At 39.9% G+C, this 19,087-nt stretch overlaps 1 protein-coding gene across 6 annotated transcripts in view; it reads left to right on the forward strand.

The window, feature by feature from the left end:
- Window positions 1–19,087, forward strand: part of col14a1a (collagen, type XIV, alpha 1a) — a 172,395-nt gene that overhangs the window by 134,066 nt on the left and 19,242 nt on the right. For all 6 annotated transcript variants that reach the window (XM_026185062.1, XM_026185063.1, XM_026185064.1 and 3 more), the window contains 3 exons: window positions 2,045–2,140; window positions 2,582–2,635; window positions 11,511–11,564. In XM_026185062.1, coding sequence (XP_026040847.1) covers window positions 2,045–2,140; window positions 2,582–2,635; window positions 11,511–11,564 — 204 coding nt within the window. The remainder of the gene's footprint in view (window positions 1–2,044; window positions 2,141–2,581; window positions 2,636–11,510; window positions 11,565–19,087) is intronic.

The following is a 19,087-nucleotide window of genomic DNA, read 5'->3' on the forward strand; positions in this document are numbered from 1 at the left end:
TGACGCTTTTTCTTCTTTGAAGGAGGCGACATTGGTGCTGCAGCTTGTGTTGAAAACCACACTACTGTCAGTCAGGGAAATAAGGTTGTATATCGCAACCATATGTCCCACTTTTTTACCTCAGCGACAGCACGTCAAGTGCGACACATGAAGTGTCCCACAAAAAAAAAACCCAAACATCATATAGTCAGTAATGACTGTATGTGATGTGTTTCATGGGTGCAATGGACTACCTAGTGCAAGTAGTCCATTGTGTTAGCTATGAAGAGAGATGTGGATTTCTGTACTGCAGGCACACACACACACACACACACACACACAGTAGAGGATATTAATATACAGTGCTGTGCAAAGGTCTCGATTCACCCCTTATTTCTTCAGATTTTGTTTCCAAGGAGCCAGACTGAAGTGCTATTTTTTCACAACACATTCTCACTCCCAAAGCATAACATTTTACGCTAGGTGACAAATCGTCAATATGTTACACTTCCGGGCACCCAACACATCCCTAGATTACGAGATCGGAAAAAATGAGGAAACATGAGAACCATTTGGAATGAATCCACACATGTACATTCATTTTACTTAAATCACTTTGGAAAACACTATTAAAGTTTAGACTTAGAGACTTAGAGAGCTGTTAAGTGCTGGTTAAGGTTAGGGATAAGGTTAGGGCTGGAGTACATGGCTGGAACATGTATTACAACAGGATCATTCTACTGGAGTTCATCCATAACCCGGCACGTAGCATAAGCAGACGGTCACCTTTCGCGTTCCTTAGGAACGCCGTGGGACTTGACCAATCAAAATTATATTAGGCCTCGGTAGTGAGAGCGGGCTATTTTTTCAGAGGAATTTTTACAAACTCTAGTTTTGCCTTCTATACTGTATTTACATGTATGTTTGCATGTGTTTCAATAACTTATTGCACTTTTTCCCTGTTTTTCTGGCAAAATATAAAGAAATGATTGGTGGATGAAGACTTTCCCACAGTACCGTATTCCTGCTCGATCAGTCTTACACCATTCGTACATCTGTGTCATCAGTATGCTCCTCCCTGAACTCATCTTTATTCAGTGCTACTAATTCATTTTAGTGAATTACATATTACAGGATAACGGTGGATAAAACGCAAAATAAATTATTCTTTTTGCAAAATAAACCTTAAAGTGATTTACTTTGGTGCAATATTTTTATGAGAATAATATTAAGTTAAATATGAGATAAAAAACAACAACATTTCTCTCTGTTTGTTTTTATTTCCTTTCCACTCATGTATATCTGATCCATGCTTTATTTTGATCATGTGCATGGATAAGGCAGCCCTGACCCAACAACCTCTAAGGCTGAACTTTAAAATAATAAATACAGCTGGAGCAACGATTACTTTGGCTACTGCTGCCGCTCGGCCAACAAGCCACAAATACTGCAAATCAGTCGTGGTTTGTAGGAATTTCTCTTTTCTGTCTCCTGTTTGTGAACTCGGTTTGTAATCCACATACACCAATGAAATGAGCTGCAAAGACCTGACTTCAGATGGATGGCAACCATCTAAACCTGATGGACATCATGCTGAATTGGCACAAAAAATCTCTTAAACATTCTTTGGAGATTAAATTGATCAAAAATGTGTAGAACGATCTGAACAGAAGCAGCGATCGTGTCCGTTTTTATATTTAGTAAAGCTATAAAGCTCTCACGCTCTTTTTAGCCTTGTTTATGAAAATGAGCCTCTGAGCCCGGTTCAGGCCAGTTCCTTTATCTCTCCAACAGAGAGTCTCACATCAGGAGATGCTACCGACGGTTAAATTGATGTAAAAGGCTGTCGTGCCTTTAAATGACATTTTTTATTGCTGACTATGCAGTCGTGTTCTGCACTCTTAAATTTTGCCATTCCAGATTCTGGAGAGTGAGGAGGTCACAAAAACATTTTTATCCTCAGGGGGTCAGACTAAAGAACCACAGGGTTTATCTTTCTCACCAATCTGTGTTACTATATGTAACTTAAAGTTGCTACTTTGGTTCCACGTGGTGTTTTTCACAGGGACCTCAAGGGCCCGTAGGAGAAGTTGGCCCTTCTGGACCCCCAGGGCAACCTGGTCCTCAAGGACCCAACGGACTCTCCATTCAGGGGCCTCCGGTAAGACTTTACTGGCGTAAAGGTGGATTTTTCCACAATTGCTTTAGCGTTGAAACTCGCACAACTTCCTGTAATAACAAAAATAAAACTTTGGGATCAAGTAACATATCAAGTTTTGTCATTCTCAAGCAGCACTTTCACTGAATTATGATAACCGGTCACTGGACGTGTGCTTTTTGCAGTTTGTTCCCATCTTTCTTCAGCAAGTTCAGAAATGTGTGCAATTATGACTGCACTTGATATTAAGCTGTCTACCACCTGCCATTGTGAACTGACAAATGTTGACATATGCCTCAAATAGACTTCCAGACATTTCTCGGATCTTGCCCAAAGAAATGGCCCGGCATCTTATTAAGATAACTGATGTTGGCTTTTCCAGTCCGTGGCTATCACGAGGCCCACGAGTCCAGCCCAGCCGCAGTGACATTGTTTGTTTTACAGGGAGCTCTTGGGGAGAAAGGAGAGAGAGGAGAGATCGGCCCTTCCGGACCAATGGTAAGAACATTTCCCAAAAATGGTCAATGTTGTAAAACATAGCAGTAAAGTGTGTTTACTGATGCCCTACATTTACTGTCTGATTCCCTACATTACAAAGTACAACACGGAGAGGGAATTACTTTCCACCCTGCCTGAAATACAATGTTTTCCTCCTGTGTTTCTGTCTTACTTATAGGAGCTAAGTACTACTAAGTATACCCAGCTCTGTGTGTGTGTGTGTGTGTGTGTGTGTGTGTGTGTGTGTGTGTGTGTGTGTGTGTGTGTGTGTGTGTGTGTGTGTGTGTGCGCGTGTGCAGAATTGAAATGAATCCTACATCTAATAAAAGGTGCCCTGGACCTGTACGCTCACAGAAGTGAGACGTGTTACTCTATAAAAGCATATTTCTGTGTTTTCATTTGATTTTTTTACAATTATTTTTCTTGTTTCCTTGATACTTTCGGCCGTTCTTACTAAGGCTGACATGGACTCGGTGTGTTATTTCTGATTAACTGTAGCAGATAACTTAGTTAGGGATAAATAAAATGTTTTACCAAAATGATTAGCTCACCAGTACATATCTAATGTGATAGATAAAATGCACTGGACTGAAAAAAATCCAAAATGACTTGCCTGTGTAGCCAATATTGGTGACATGTTTGCCAGGCCAGTGCTGACAGGGCAAATTATTGGTTTGTTTAGAACTACTGTGGCTTCATTTGATCAGTTGTAGACACAGTTGTTGTGTTGCTCCTGATCATTTCATAATTACACTATGTAAATGAGCGGGAGAGAAGGGAGGGGGGAGAGAAGTGTGATTAACTCTGATTCACTTGTTACAGTGGCCTTCTACAGGGAGGTGGACACATTATAGCAGCTCTTGAAGGTGATGTTTTGAAACAAAGATAAATGTCCAAGTGTGAAGATCTCAGCAACGTTTCCTCAGACTCAGCTTTAATTGTCATTGAAATATGTGACATGATACAAATGAAACAGTGCTTTACAGTAAGCCTCAGTATACGCAGCATTCTACTGAACAATAGGTAAAACAGCTGAAATAAATTTAATAAATACTCAAATAAATGTAAACCTAAGTACTGAAATAACTAAATATAAATAACAGATCTTATAAATTACTATATGGGACAGTGTGTGGCAGGGAACAGCAGCAACTCAAGGAGGTCAGTGCATGGGCCAGGGTAACGGCAAGGGCTGAACTTGCTGCTCTTGTGGGTGTTTCCGGTTTAATACCTGCCAAATGTGGTCCAAAGGAAAAAAGGTTAGCCTGGTCTGATGACATCATGTAGACGAGGCATGGCTTGAGGCTCTGGGCAATATTCTGCTGGAAAACTTTATCTGGATGTTACTTTTGCTTGTACCTAAACACATAACCCCCAGTTTCATTACAGAGGTACACCCTGACAGCTGTAGGGTGTCGACTTGGCCACCTTATTTCCCTGATCTCTGTCAGGCTGAGCATCTGTGGGATGGGCTGGAATAACATGTCAGATCCAAATTACAGGACTGGAAGGATCTGGTCTTAATGCTAGTGGTTGGTGGGTTTTAGTGTGTGGGGGTGTGTTTTAGCAGTCTACACATGCACATGGTCATGATGCAGTCTAATGGAATCAGTGAGATGTGAATAATCATCACAGGCGTCTCGATTATTCTGCACTGAACCAATCCAAAGTAATACTGAATTAATTTAATGGTGTTCTACTGGGAGCCCTGGACATCAGCAAAGACACAGTCATTGTTTCAGTAGCTGTGTACCAGGAGACACTTATTTTTCAAGGAAGAATATGTCACTTTTGTGCTTCTTTTAATGTATCTGTATTATAATAAATCTCTATTTAATCAGATTCAGGTTAGGTCATTGTGGAAGGTCATAGGCCCAAACCACTAATATACAATGTCTCCATCACTTCAGAGGACATTACTTTTACTGCCCCCCCAAAAAAACCTCACCCTACTACAACCTTGGATCAAGTTTGCACCATAAAATTTAATGCTATGGTATAAAGACTTTGGTATTTAGCCTCCAAAGGGAAATAAGTCTTAAGAATGTGACTATGTAAACAGATTTATTTCCCCAGCAAAGGTAATATACACGCACCACTCCTGAAAACAGAGCTAATCAGGCTAATTAAGTGAAAACAACTGTGAGGGTGAGTAATGGGTGTGTAAGCTGAGCTGGAGTCTGAATCTCTGCTGTTTTGCAGCTAGACTGGTTAAATATTAAATGAATCACTTACCTGTAGGAGTCTGCAGAGACTTTCACTGTTGTAGAAGTGCTTCTTGACAGACCGTTTTTCTAATTTTTTCAAGTTTGTTTTTCTGTTTTTAGCTGATAAATAAAATAATACCTGGTGATGTGCATGCATTTCAGTGAACGAAGGTTTGCTGAATTTACTTTGTTTGAAAGCGAAGAAAACGGAAGGCGTAAAAGTTCTGTCTCACTTCCTCACACTTGTTCGCACTGAGCTAAAGCAGCTCCTGACGCAGCACTATCCTCGCCGCTCTGTGCAGGCCCGCCTGTTGTAGAAATGGTTAGTTTTTAAACTTATGAACTGGAACAAGAACACAGATAACGCCTGCAGGCTTCTGACTGGGAGACTGAGAAAATCCATTGACATTTGAAGTGGCCAAGTACGGAGCCCCCCAGGGGACATGGGAGAAAAAAAAATTACGGAGGGAAAAAAAAAATTAGGGAGGAAAAAAAAATTTGGGAGAAAAAAAAAAATTAAGACGGACTTTTGCGAGAGCTCGCAAAAGTATTGCGAGATCTCGCAAAAGTATTGCGAGATCTCGCAAAACTCCAACAATGGCGGCAGCTACTTAGTTGTAATATTACTCTTTCTGGGTCACAAAATACACTTTTAAGATATTTTGAGGCGTGAATGTAGTTGTGTAAACGTCAGATACCTGCTCGGTTTACAAGACATCACATATTTGCAAAAGTGCTCCGACGTTTTTGGAGATCTGACGCCCACTAGCTCGAAGCTAACGGGAGGTTGAGACCTACTACAGCCGAGAGGAACACCGCTTTCCCAGCACATCGTGCCTCGACCTCCCGGTCGGCTTCGAGCTGGCGGCCACTAGCTCGAAGCTAACGGGAAGTCGAGACCTACTACAGCCGGGAGGAACACCGCTTTCCCGGCACATCGTGCCTCGACCTCCCGGTCGGTTTCGAGCTGGCGGCCTCCGAAGAATGCGGCTAAAACTTTTGCGAGCGCTCGCAATACTTTTGCGAGCGCTCGCAATACTTTTGCGAGATCTCGCAAAAGTCCGTCTTAATTTTTTTTTTCTCCCTAATTTTTTTTTTTTTTCCTCCGTAATTTTTTTTTCTCCCATGTCCCCTGGGGGGCTCCGTAGCCAAGAACCCTTTCAGGCGTGTAGTATTTATCTGGATGCATCAGCTTTGGTTGAAGAAAAGAAAATGTGTTTCAACGCATTTGAGATGGAGTATTGATATAATATATGAGTGTCATTTATTAGCACATGGACTAACATCTAGAGGCCTTCTGTCTTGTGTCTTTGCAAACCATATCTCCAGACGTTTACGGGGATAAGCATCTATGAAGCGCCTTGAGGCGACTTTTGTTGTGATTTGGCGCTATATAAATAAAATTGAATTGAATTGAATTGAATAAGAACGTTTCAGAGAATAATTTGATAAAAGTTAAACTTAAATTCATTACAACAGCTGCACTCGAGCTGACAGTGCCAAGGTTTTGATTTTGAGAGATGGCTTCAGCACAGAGCAAAAAGAAAGGAGCAGTCTTATATTTTTTTTTTTTTTTTTACATCGCTGAGCACAATTTGTTACAGTCACTGTTCCCATCTTCCCCCTGATCGTGTCACACTCGTACATTGATCTGCAGAGCACACAGGCTCCATGTTTGGACGGTCGTTTTCTAATGGTTTCCTTCGACAGTTGAATCAGCCGATTTTGTTCGGTACTGTAAGAATGAAATAATAAATAATTAATAATTCTCAGTGGTCAAGTAAAGCCTGGGTAGTCAAGCTAATGGCACTCGACATCTTTGCACACAACAGGATATTTAACATAAGAACTCTTTTTAATTTTGCACTTATAATAAAGCTTGATTGAATGGGAGTGCTGGATTGTCTCCGACCCAGCGCTCTGAGTACATTTTGTATTTGTCTCATTTTAGATTTGTGATTAGTTCATGTGTCATTCCTATTTAGCTTTTAGTTGAGGTTAAAGGCAGTCATTATTTATTGTTTCCTTGGTTTCTGTATTTGGGTTCTTATATTGTTCATCACGTGTTAGGCCTGTTAAACTTGTGTTGTCATGTCTAGTTTCAGTGTTTCCGGTTTTATTTTGAAGGAGTTGAGTGTTCTTGGTTCACTGTATTTAGTTTCACTTCCCCTGTCCTGTCATTAGGCTCATGTCTTGCCTTTTGCCTTTTGTTTGCAGTTATTTTGCCAGCTCAATAAACGGCTCATTTTTGGTTATTCAAGTCACGTTGCACGTTTTGTTTCGTCTGCATTTGGGTCCACGTTTCACTCTACACGCAGCCAGCCCTGCTGATTGTGACAATTTTAATTCACCTGCATTTCAATGCCCAACAAATTGCAAATTTTCATTTTCTGAAAGAATTTGAAAATGTTTTCTATTTGTCCCCCCAAAAAATGTTTGTTTCTATTAGTTTCATTTTCAGAAGCGCAGCGAAACGTTAGCCACTCTCAGGAGGCGAGAACAACTAGTCTCCCAACGAGCTCACGGAGAGCTTCAGCAGTCCTCGATGCGGCACTATCTAGCGATCTCTGTGCCTGCATAGCCCTATTAATAAAAGCTGGCAGTGCTGCCCTGTGCTGCACTATGTTACTGAGTAATAATGTGTTTTGTCACAGCAAGGAATATGAATGGGTGTGTGTGTGGCTCAGTGGGGGAATAATGTAGCTTCCAGGGCCCTGTTGTAATATACGAGGGACCACAGAGAGTATCACAACTCTAAAGCATCAATTACCTCAGTCTCTCTCTCTCCCTCTCGCCCTCGCTCTGTTTCTTCCTGCAGTAAATACAATGTAACCTTGTCGTCAGCATCCCCTCCACCTCTGTTTCAATTTGACAATGAAAAATGCAGCTGCATTGAAGAGCGGCGACTGTGTGTTTGTGTGCGTAGCCGTCTCTCTCATCTCTCGCTTTCATTTTGTTTATCGCGCGCATGTGAGGTTTTGTTATCGACTAATAATTTTGGTTTTGTCTGAGAGAGGGATGCGGGTTGTTTTGGTATAGGCAATAATTTCAAATTGGTCTCATTCTTGATCTTGTGCGGATATATACGGTTGCCCCACATGACCCCCTCATCTCAGTCCTTTATCTGCCGGACACCATGGAAATTTACAGCTGTGCATTTCCGTGTGTGTGTAAATCCCGAGGCTAATGTATTGAATCAGAATCACTCGCACACTCCAATTATTAATTTCTTTGGCCTGCCTGTTCATTTTATTCTCAGGGTGTTGTGAATTATGCAGCATTTATCAAGAAACAAAAGAATATTTTAATATTTTATGATCAAACACTGAATATTTTATAGTTAGACTATAACTGAAACTTGAAGCTTTTTTTCTTAAAAGTGGTTAAAAAAAATCGGTACAGGTAGAGAAGTTCAGAAAATTGTTCCAAGTTTGACTTGACTGAAAGATTTCTTCAACTGATCTCCAAAAAAAGAAACCAAAAAAACTAAATGGGACAATGGAAAATATGAATAAGTATGCAATACCATTATATCCAAATTAATTAAACTCTATATTAAATGTAATAATACAAAAACAGCCTATTTAATGTTGAAACTGACATTTTATGTGTTTTCAGCACGTATGCTCAATTTGAATGTTATACAGGGAACTCCTTCAAAGGAAAGTCAAGACAAAAGCAAAATAATAATAAAAATAAATACTTGAAAAACTCTCTAGTTCTCTACAAAAAAAAACCCACATGGTGTATTAACTCAGAGCTAATTGGGTTAAATAGTGGCATTATTATAAGGGCGGAGGAGGGCGGTGCCCCATCAGTAAAACAGAGCAATCTAAATTTGCAGTTTGAGTATTTTATCTTGCACAGTATATGATATCTTTAAAAGATTAAATTAAAGCCAGTAATAAACAGCTGTGATCTTCATGGCCTCAGACAGTGTTGTATTATAAACACAGCACAGTTCTGTCCTGGAAATCACTGCATGTGGTCAGGAGGACATCCTAAAGCCTGTCCGAGAACAGAGTTAATCACTATCCACAAATGCAAGCTGAAACTCGATCATGCAGAGCAAAAAATGTATTGAAATAACATTTAGAAATGTTACTGTGCCTGAGCTAATTTCAGAGACTGAGGTAAAGTGGAAAACTGTCCTGTGGTTTCAAGTTTGAAAATGTTGAATTCTTCCTTGAAGTAAAGAATGTCTCATCCTCCGAGCTAAAGAGGATGTGGACCATCTAGACTGCAAATTTAATATAATAATATAGTTTTGAGGAAAGGTTTGGCTTATGAAAGCAGGAGATCGCAGGACACATGTACAGCTTATGACAGCGGGGCGTGATAGTAAAACAGTACAGCTGCTAAACTGGACGTGTCACGCACATATTTTGGCATATTTACCATAAAAGAAACTCAGAAGTGTCGAGCAGCTGAAATCATTTTACTATAAAGCGAGAAATAAATGAGAAATTAGTCTTATCGCTTTTTTGAAAGAAAAGGTGATGCAGCGCACTTTTTATTTAACATTTAATATGTAGTGTTTGTGGATGTAGTGTTTAAATTATTGAATTATTATTTTTATTTACATTTTACATAGAGCCACGATACTTTCATAACATTTTTTTTGCTATAATTATTTTTCTTTTGCAGTTCGCTTTACTAACTTCATCTTTAATGTCAACAATGGTTTCATCAGTCTTTGTGTTTTGTGCAGACGTGGAGGTTTGCCTCTCCGCTCCACGTGTTTCTTGAAGTTTGTCGATATCTGAGTGAAAGTTGCAGGGGAGGTATTATTGCAGATGTCATGGGAGAGTGCACATCAGGCAACATCTGAACGGCGGCACATCGTTAATCATATGAGGCCTGTCCTCCGCGACCCCGTCCTGTAATTTGTAGAACCTTTAACAGTGTTAACTGTCCTGTTTTATGAGCCCTCCACTAATACTGAAGTGCGGAGATAAATCACCTCAGCACGCAGTCCGTGGCTGCATTTTGGAATTGGCTGTGTGTGCATTGACCTGCGGAGAGGCGGATGAAGGGGAAATGGGGCAGGAGATGGAGCGGCGGGGTCGACTGCTGATATGAAGACTGTCTGTGCCCAGAGGGTTAAAAGCTGGTCCTTTTTATAAATCAGATTTATGTCCACTGCCGTCAAAGCATTGTTGAGCAAGATAGCAAATCCTCAGCTGTTCTGACCTTTAGTAGCACGTCTGTGCGTATTTTAATTATTATGAGACATTTATGGATAAAGACTTTCCTTGATATACTGTACGTGATTCGGCAGCTAAAACACTTTTTAAAAATTCACTGGGCTGCGATGGTGCAAAAAGAAGAAGAAGAAAGAAATTAAATGAATTCACAATTTTAAAGAAAATCTGATTTTGAAGGCTGATTTAAGTCCTTTGGTTTCCTGCTCATATCAGGTCAGCAACAACCAAGATGACTGCATGGAAATACTACAAATACATTTTCCTAATTATGATGAGATTCCTGCTGATGGACAATGATGCAACCTACACAAGCTGCCGATGATGTCACTGGCATTTATGAATCTGCGTTGTGCATTATGTGTTAATTACCGTTCGGTCATGTCATGTCTGATTTATGCATGGAGCAAGTGTCGTGTTCAGTCTCCAGGAAGTACTGGAGAATGTCTGTTGTTTAAAAAGATTTAATATGCTTCAGCAGTTGAAATTACAAGTTACAGCACTGGACCTCTCTGTGAAATCAGCCATCTGTCTTCACAGAAAGTATGACCCCGGATGGAGCCGTGCAGTTTTATACCCCAACAAAAACAAGTATTCTTCCGGAAGCGATGTGGTGGTCCGGCTGTTTCCCTACGAGTCTTCTCTCCGACCTCGTATCTGCTCCTTCCTGGAATAACAGAAACAGAAAAAGAAAACACCTCCCTGCGTAGCCTTGATTATAAATCTCTTACTGATTCTATTTATTATCTAAGTTCGGGATATTCTGTTCAGACTCCCTTGGCCCAGTAAATATCATCCTGAGTGTTAGCTAGTTATGATGTGTAAGCATGCTGCGAAAAAACCCTCTGGACTCTACGTCAATCACAATATTTCAATTCAGTCATAGCACTGAATGAAGCTTCCGACCTTCAAAACATGGAGCTCCAACTCTTTAATGATCCCATCACAATGTGCATATAAAAAACAGCTTAAATAATTTTAATCCTAACACCATCTGATAGAAACAAATAAAAAGCTGGAACATCTTTCCCTCCTGGGCCCTTGCTCTTTGTTGTGATTAGTTTTTTTCAGGGACAGACATCTGTGTTCCTCAAGTTCTTCCATTTATTTGTCCGTTCCTTCACATCCATTCCCACAGTTTTAACAAAATCACTCCATGATTATGCCGACATTCGTGAGTTCTTACATTAATGCTGTTATTATTTCTTATATTGAAATAAGTTGTCACTGGTAAATTCAAAACCTGGTGTAAAAAAGTAGCTGGACATTGACAGTGCTGAAAAGCTGCGCGACATGCCGTGTGGTTAAGGTTTTAGGCAGGTTAGCATCAGTTTGGACCGTAGGGTTTCAGATTTGTTAGTGGTTGCTACGTAGCTATGGCGTAGTTTTCTCACTGAAGCATAAATCCTCAGTCAGTCTGTATTGCCACAGTAATTCAAACCCCTGTGTTTGTGTTTTTCTCAGGGAGTTCCCGGAGGTCCTGGCTCACCTGGTAGAGATGGTCCCCCAGGATCAAGGGTAAGATACTGACATGATGTTCAGCTTTGCTGGTTTGTGTTACGCTGCCTGATTTGTTGGTTGTTGGAAATGTAGAGTGTAGTGTACTGTCTATTGCATGCATTTGGTTAACTACAGTCTGAAATACAGTACATAGGTACATAGGGGTGGACGTTTTAATTTAATGGGGTGTAAAATACAATTCTGAAAGTGAACATCTAAATAAAAAAGGCACAATGGATGAGATCTGCAAAGATAAAACAGTAAAACAGCTGCATAATCACTCCGCTGTCATCACGAAAATATGCTCTAATACACTAAATAAGTTTTGAGGAAATATACATAGATTCATTAATATTCATGGCATTTCTTTGTAGTTTCTTTAATATGAAAATCAAAGTTTGCATTCAGTTAAATGAGTTAGATAAATAATACCATACAAAAGAAAGTGAAAACAGAGGCGTGTTTACTGAGAACGTTTTTTATGGTCCATTTCCAGCTTTGCACAGCGCCTTAATGTCCAGCTGCATTTCTCTGTTTAGTTTTATGTGTCTTCATAAAACCATGCATGTCTTCCCCCAGTTGTTCAGAGCTACATCACCCTGGTTTCATGTACAGCATTCACAGTATATGAGATCCAGCACTTTTAGGGCTCTGTGATACCAGCTGGTCTGTAGTTGATGCTGACAGCGGGATCAGGCCTTACAATGCTCAACTGGACTGTAAATACCAAAACAGAAACATAGCCAGAGGGTAATGTATCAGCAAGCAGAAAAAAGGAGGTTTATTCCAAATATGTAACATAGTCATAGAAGCCTGTTGTCCGTGTCTGGCTCCTGGAGAGGTGAAAGTCTTGCACTTCATCCATCTGCTGTCTCTTTTTTGGCCCACACATGTCCAAGCACTCATCCCCTCAGTGGTAGTTGTCAGAAGACGTCTTGCATAGTTTTCAGGCTTGTCATGTGGTTTCCTTGAGGATGCTTGCATGTTGGCCAGAGTTTCTTCTCACAGTGCCAGAGAGGTTTGGAGTTCATGAACTTTTAGAAGGAAAACAACCAACTTATATTATAATTTGGTTTAATTAAATCAGTCAGTGACATCTTTGTAAACTTAAACTTTTTTTTACTTGATCTTTTTGCCACCTGAATTTAAATACAGTATTGAGAAAGTTCAGATTTGATTATCAGAAATTTTCTACAGAGTCAAACTGAATTCACAGTGAAGTTTCCACAAATTGTACAACTCATGCTGACTTAAAGTTGTGTTACACTCAGTACTTACTTATGTAGCACATGACTAGGGATGGGTATCGTTTAGGTTTTATCCGATACCGGTGCCAAATCGGTACTTTTGAAACGGTGCCGGTGCTTAAACGGTGCTCGAACCGGTGCTTAAAGAATGGAGAACACAAACTTTGTCCAAAAACCTCTCATGTTCAGCTGTTTTTTTTTTGTAAAAAGATAACAATGTGTGCCTTTTCTGCAGCTATGGGGCATATATGGTATCACTCTTGGCTGGAAGCAGTGCTTAAACAATGGAAAAAACACAAACTTTGTCCAAAAACCTCTCATGTTTAACTGTTTCCCACTTTTTCTTTGGTCATTTTAGCCTTTTTGGCCAGGGTGAAGGGAGTATCTGCCATCAAACAAGAAGACAGCCGCATGTAGCTATGATGATGTTTGCTAGTTCACCTTACCTGCATTAATGTAACGTGGTTAGCCTACTCAACGTAAATTACACATGAACAACATTAAGCTACTCACGCAGAGAAGAACGGCTGCTGCATCATCATCCGTCATCATTTCTGCTACACTGGCAGGGCTAGGGGCCAGGACTCTATTCTTCGGGTTTTTGGGGGATGTTGCTCCAGGTCCGATAACTGGCAACCCACCCGACGTGCACGGTGTGAGGTCTCGCAGCAAGCTATCAAATACGGCACATTTCTCGGCTTTTAAAAAGAACGCTATGCGTCGCCAGCTGTTTAATCGGATTCTTGGTGTTACCTCCTTTGACAGTATCACAATATCACCTTAAAGCACTTGTTGCAGGCTGCTGAGTTTGCATATTTTGCTGTGAAGTACAGCCAGACTTTTGACCGCTTCGCCTTGGGCATTTTTAATCTGTAGCTCTGCTCTAACAGAACGTACGTACCTGGCCCCGCCTACTATCCTCGGAAACGTAAAATGATTGACTAGAAGTGTATCACAGCTCAGGAAAAAAAAGCACCGAAATAAAGCACCGAAATGTGCGCTGCTTTTCAGTCTGGTTACTACCGTTTATGTCACCGGACACCGGTACCCATCCCTACACATGACTTTTAAGATTTGTAATGTTGTCTCAAAGCAACATCACACTGTGTACTACTAGAAATGCCACTTTCACCAAAAACATTTATTAAGATCTGCAAGCATTTGTGCCTTTGGCCTTATGTTTTTGCTACACTTTCGCATGAATACAATAAATACTGTGGAAAAAATCTCGAGCCGTCCCTCATTCTTTATTTTTTGCTAGGAAAATGTGAAATGTATTGAAATGTGCAAATGTACATGGATATACAGTATTTAAGGCAAAAAAAGAGTTTGTATAAGTCTAACAAGCTTGACAAGCTTTACCTGAGCTGCACCTCATCTTTGGAACTTATTACCACTTCACCTTTGTCCACTACAATCTCTGACACAGTTCAAATCCCATCTTTTTCCATCAGAGTATCACTCACAAGCATCTTGTTTTATATGTTTTACAATCTTATTCTTCCTGGATTTGAAATCTCTTTTAATAATGTTCTTGTTAATTTTGTACTGAAGGGTGACCCTGAGTGGTTTGAAAAGCACAAACAAATACAGTTTATTATTATCGTGAATTTTAACATTTAACATGCTAACTAAGGCCTGTAGAGTCTGAAATGAAGCTCTTGGATTTTTTTTCTGCACACACTTACTGATGATCAGACATCCAAGTGCTTGATTTGCAGAACCTGACTGCTAGTTATGCTTTTCCCCACATTTCATCAAATCCATTTTAAGACAATTATGTCTTTTGTTCACATCTTTTTGTTTCAGCAATGCCTACCAGTGTTAACATGAATTTTTATAGAGGTTTCCAGATGATGTACAGGGAGTGCAGAATTATTAGGCAAGTTGTATTTTTGAGGAATAATTTTATTATTGAACAACAACCATGTTCTCAATGAACCCAAAAAACTCATTAATATCAAAGCTGAATGTTTTTGGAAGTAGTTTTTAGTTTGTTTTTAGTTTTAGCTATTTTAGGGGGATATCTGTGTGTGCAGGTGACTATTACTGTGCAGAATTATTAGGCAACTTAACAAAAAAACAAATATATACCCATTTCAATTATTTATTTTTACCAGTGAAACCAATATAACATCTTCACATTCACAAATATACATCTCTGACATTCAAAAACAAAACAAAAACAAATCAGCGACCAATATAGCCACCTTTCTTTGCAAGGACACTCAAAAGCCTGCCATCCATGGATTCTGTCAGTGTTTTGATCTGTTCACCATCAACATTGCGTGCAGCAGCAACCACAGCCTCCCAGACACTGTTCAGAGAGGTGTACTGTTTTCCCTCCTTGTAAATCTCACATTTGATGATGGACCACAGGTTCTCAATGGGGTTCAGATCAGGTGAACAAGGAGGCCATGTCATTAGTTTTTCTTCTTTTATACCCTTTCTTGCCAGCCACGCTGTGGAGTACTTGGATGCGTGTGATGGAGCATTGTCCTGCATGAAAATCACGTTTTTCTTGAAGGATGCAGACTTCTTCCTGTACCACTGCTTGAAGAAGGTGTCTTCCAGAACTGGCAGTAGGACTGGGAGTTGAGCTTGACTCCATCCTCAACCCGAAAAGGCCCCACAAGCTCATCTTTGATGATACCAGCCCAAACCAGTACTCCACCTCCACCTTGCTGGCGTCTGAGTCGGACTGGAGCTCTCTGCCCTTTACCAATCCAGCCACGGGCCCATCCATCTGGCCCATCAAGACTCACTCTCATTTCATCAGTCCATAAAACCTTAGAAAAACCAGTCTTGAGATATTTCTTGGCCCAGTCTTGACGTTTCAGCTTGTGTGTCTTGTTCAGTGGTGGTCGTCTTTCAGCCTTTCTTACCTTGGCCATGTCTCTGAGTATTGCACACCTTGTGCTTTTGGGCACTCCAGTGATGTTGCAGCTCTGAAATATGGCCAAACTGGTGGCAAGTGGCATCTTGGCAGCTGCACGCTTGACTTTTCTCAGTTCATGGGCAGTTATTTTGCACCTTGGTTTTTCAGAATCAGAATCAGAATCAGAAACTTTATTGTCATTGTCATGAGAACAACGAAATTAAGAATGGTCCCCGATCATTGCATCATCCCTAGCAATATCAAAATATAAATAAAACAACAGGGTCGCTTCTTGCGACCCTGTTGACTATTTTGAATGAAACGCTTGATTGTTCGATGATCACGCTTCAGAAGCTTTGCAATTTTGAGACTGCTGCATCCCTCTGCAAGATATCTCACTATTTTTGACTTTTCTGAGCCTGTCAAGTCCTTCTTTTGACCCATTTTGCCAAAGGAAAGGACATTGCCTAATAATTATGCACACCTGATATAGGGTGTTGATGTCATTAGACCACACCCCTTCTCATTACAGAGATGCACATCACCTAATATGCTTAATTGATAGTAGGCTTTCGAGCCTATACAGCTTGGAGTAAGACAACATGCATGAAGAGGATGATGTGGACAAAATACTCATTTGCCTAATAATTCTGCACTCCCTGCAAAGCACACGTGTGGAATGGACAAGACCAAAGAGCTGTCATGGAAACAATTGTAGAAGCGATTGTGGAAACATTATGCTTTGAAGCTGTTTTTCTGTTAAGGGAACAGGACAACCTCACAGCACTGAAGGGCTAAAGGACGGGGCCATGTACTGTAAAAATCTTAGATGGGAACCTCTTTCTGTTTGCTAGAACAGTGAAGATGAGTCATGGATTGGTCTTACACCATAACAGTAACTCAAAACATACCACCAAGGCAACAACTGGCCTAGCCAGTCCCCAGACCTCCATCCTATTAAACAAAATCTGTGGAGGGAGCTGAAGCTTGGAGTTAACAAGAAGCAGCCAAGAAACCTAAAGGACTTTGAGGGTTTCTGTGAGGAGTAGTAGGCCAAAATCCTTCCTGAGATCTGTGTAAACCTGGTAACCAACTAAAAGAAATGTCTTACCACTGTGTTTGCCAACAAAGGTTTCTACTTTGGTATCAAATACTTATTTTATTAACTGATATGCAAATCAGTTTATAATTTTATTGTGCTTTTTCTGGATTATTGTTTGATATTCTGTCCATTAAACAGTGAAACTACCATAAAGCCATGAAGCCTGTTCATTTTCCCCACTGTAATGATGACTACTTGAGACAAAAATTGTAAATTTAGATTCATCGTTCCATAAAACCTGTTTCCACCGATTTTCAGTCCAATACTTGTGTAATTTGGCATACCTTAGCCTTTTCCTGTTTCCTCTCCTTCTTGACAGCCATCCTTCCATCGAGACCATTTTGATGAGGATTTGATGAACAGTAGATGGATGAATTGAAGGCCAGATGCATGCTCAGATTTTTTTTTTATTTTTTATTTTTTAAGGACTTCGAGATACTGTTCATCTGCTGTAGATAGTTTTTTAGGCTTGCCAGTTCTTCTGTCCACCACGTCTCCAGTTCCCTCAATTTTTGTTTTTTAGGACACATTGCACACCATCCTGATTATATGTCAGTTTTTAGGTAATAGGTCTATGGGAATTATCTCTTTGGTGCAAAATTGGTGCATATTTTATGGCCACTGAACTGTGTCATCTTGTTTGTTTTTTGTAGATTCAACTAAAGAAATTAGAAAGGGGTAGCTCAAGACTTTTGCACAGTACTGTAAGCACCTAAACAGTGTAAAAGCACCTAGCATCTGCATCATCAGCTGATGATGTGCCCGTTCCCTTTCCCTCTTTCCACTGCGTAGTCACTCTTGTGATATTTGTTCACTATGAGTGCACCATACAGATACTTGTAGAGCACCTCACGTAGCAGTACTGGATTGTGTGAAGGCTCTTAAGCGCTTAACTTGTGTGTAAGAAAGAACGTGATTTGAGAAACACAGCAGGTGTATCTGTCAGACTATGCAGCAAATACAGTATAATGATGCGGGCATTTAGTAAAAGAGTCCAGGAAACTGTTGCAGGATCAGTAGCAGCACTTCTCAGCTGTCTTAGTACACTTAAGCCAGTGAACTTAATGCTGACAGGGATTTGTTCTTTTTTTTCCTATTTCTTTTTTTTTTCTGGACTCAGTTCTTTAATACTTTTAAAATATTAATGCTCAGTTTGATACCGCTTGACAGACTAATGTACATCATTTATATTAGAGTGTGCACCATATTGTAATATTTTTAAACGTTAAAGGCTCTGCAGAGCTGCTACAAATGTGGATCGAGAGTTGGCTTGTGTGTTCAAACGCTACGCTACAGACTGCATCCAACAACACTCTGACTGTAATGGAAAGATTTACAATCCAAAACACTGAGTCAGAATACGCTTGGTTTTTCACAGCTGACATTTTGGCTCATAGTAAAAGAAAAAACTGAAAAATTGCTGTTAACATAAATCATAAGAGTAAGCTAGCTAGCGAGCAAGAGCAACGCAAAGAAAGTAACACTGAAACTAAAGCAGCTGTGCTTCCAACGTATGTTTACTCAAAATGTCTTTACATCATCACCTCAACCTGCTAATTAGTAAAGTACAGTATTCAACTAACTGATGTCATAGTTGCCCTAAATTAACAGCATTATTAATTACTAGAATGTTTTTTCTGTTTCTGTAATGATCAGTATGTGCAAGCTCATTAATCAAAATAATAATTTTAATGCTATAATATAATTATTGTTGTCATCCATGAATATTCAAATTGACTGCTTTACAAAACGGCAGATAGATTAAATAATAAAGCACATTATTATTATTTTTATTAAGATTTCAAATGAAAATCTTTACTTGCAGCTGAATATTATGCTTGATTAATTTCTGACTTCTCAGAGAACTCCAGTATGCCAGCTCAAATGTGGCTATAACAACATGAATTCAGGAATTTTTTTGTTTTAAAAGGTTTTTGACAGGTTTCTAAAATAACATAACATAATACTGTATATAAAGTTCTCTGAAGCTTCTTAACTAAGCGTATTTGCACTAAAAACAGATTATGAAACAGTTCAGGATTATAGCTGAAGCAATATATTGAATAATTTCCATCTACAGCTTTTTTCCTCTACCACTACCTACAGATGCTAGGTGTAAGTTCAAAAGGGCAGCTTTTACTTGAGGGGTTTAGTCTGCGAGCGACTGGTCCAACACAGCTAACAAAATGAGAATGAGTGTCAGAAACAAAGCCAGACACACACAGGCCGATTGACACAATAAAGGGATTACTGGACACTTGACACATTGCTCTAACGCTGTCTGGCAGAGGAAGATGGAAACGGCTTGAATACA

Source organism: Astatotilapia calliptera, chromosome 11, assembly GCF_900246225.1.
Source record: "Astatotilapia calliptera chromosome 11, fAstCal1.2, whole genome shotgun sequence".
Classification (NCBI taxonomy): domain Eukaryota; kingdom Metazoa; phylum Chordata; class Actinopteri; order Cichliformes; family Cichlidae; genus Astatotilapia; species Astatotilapia calliptera.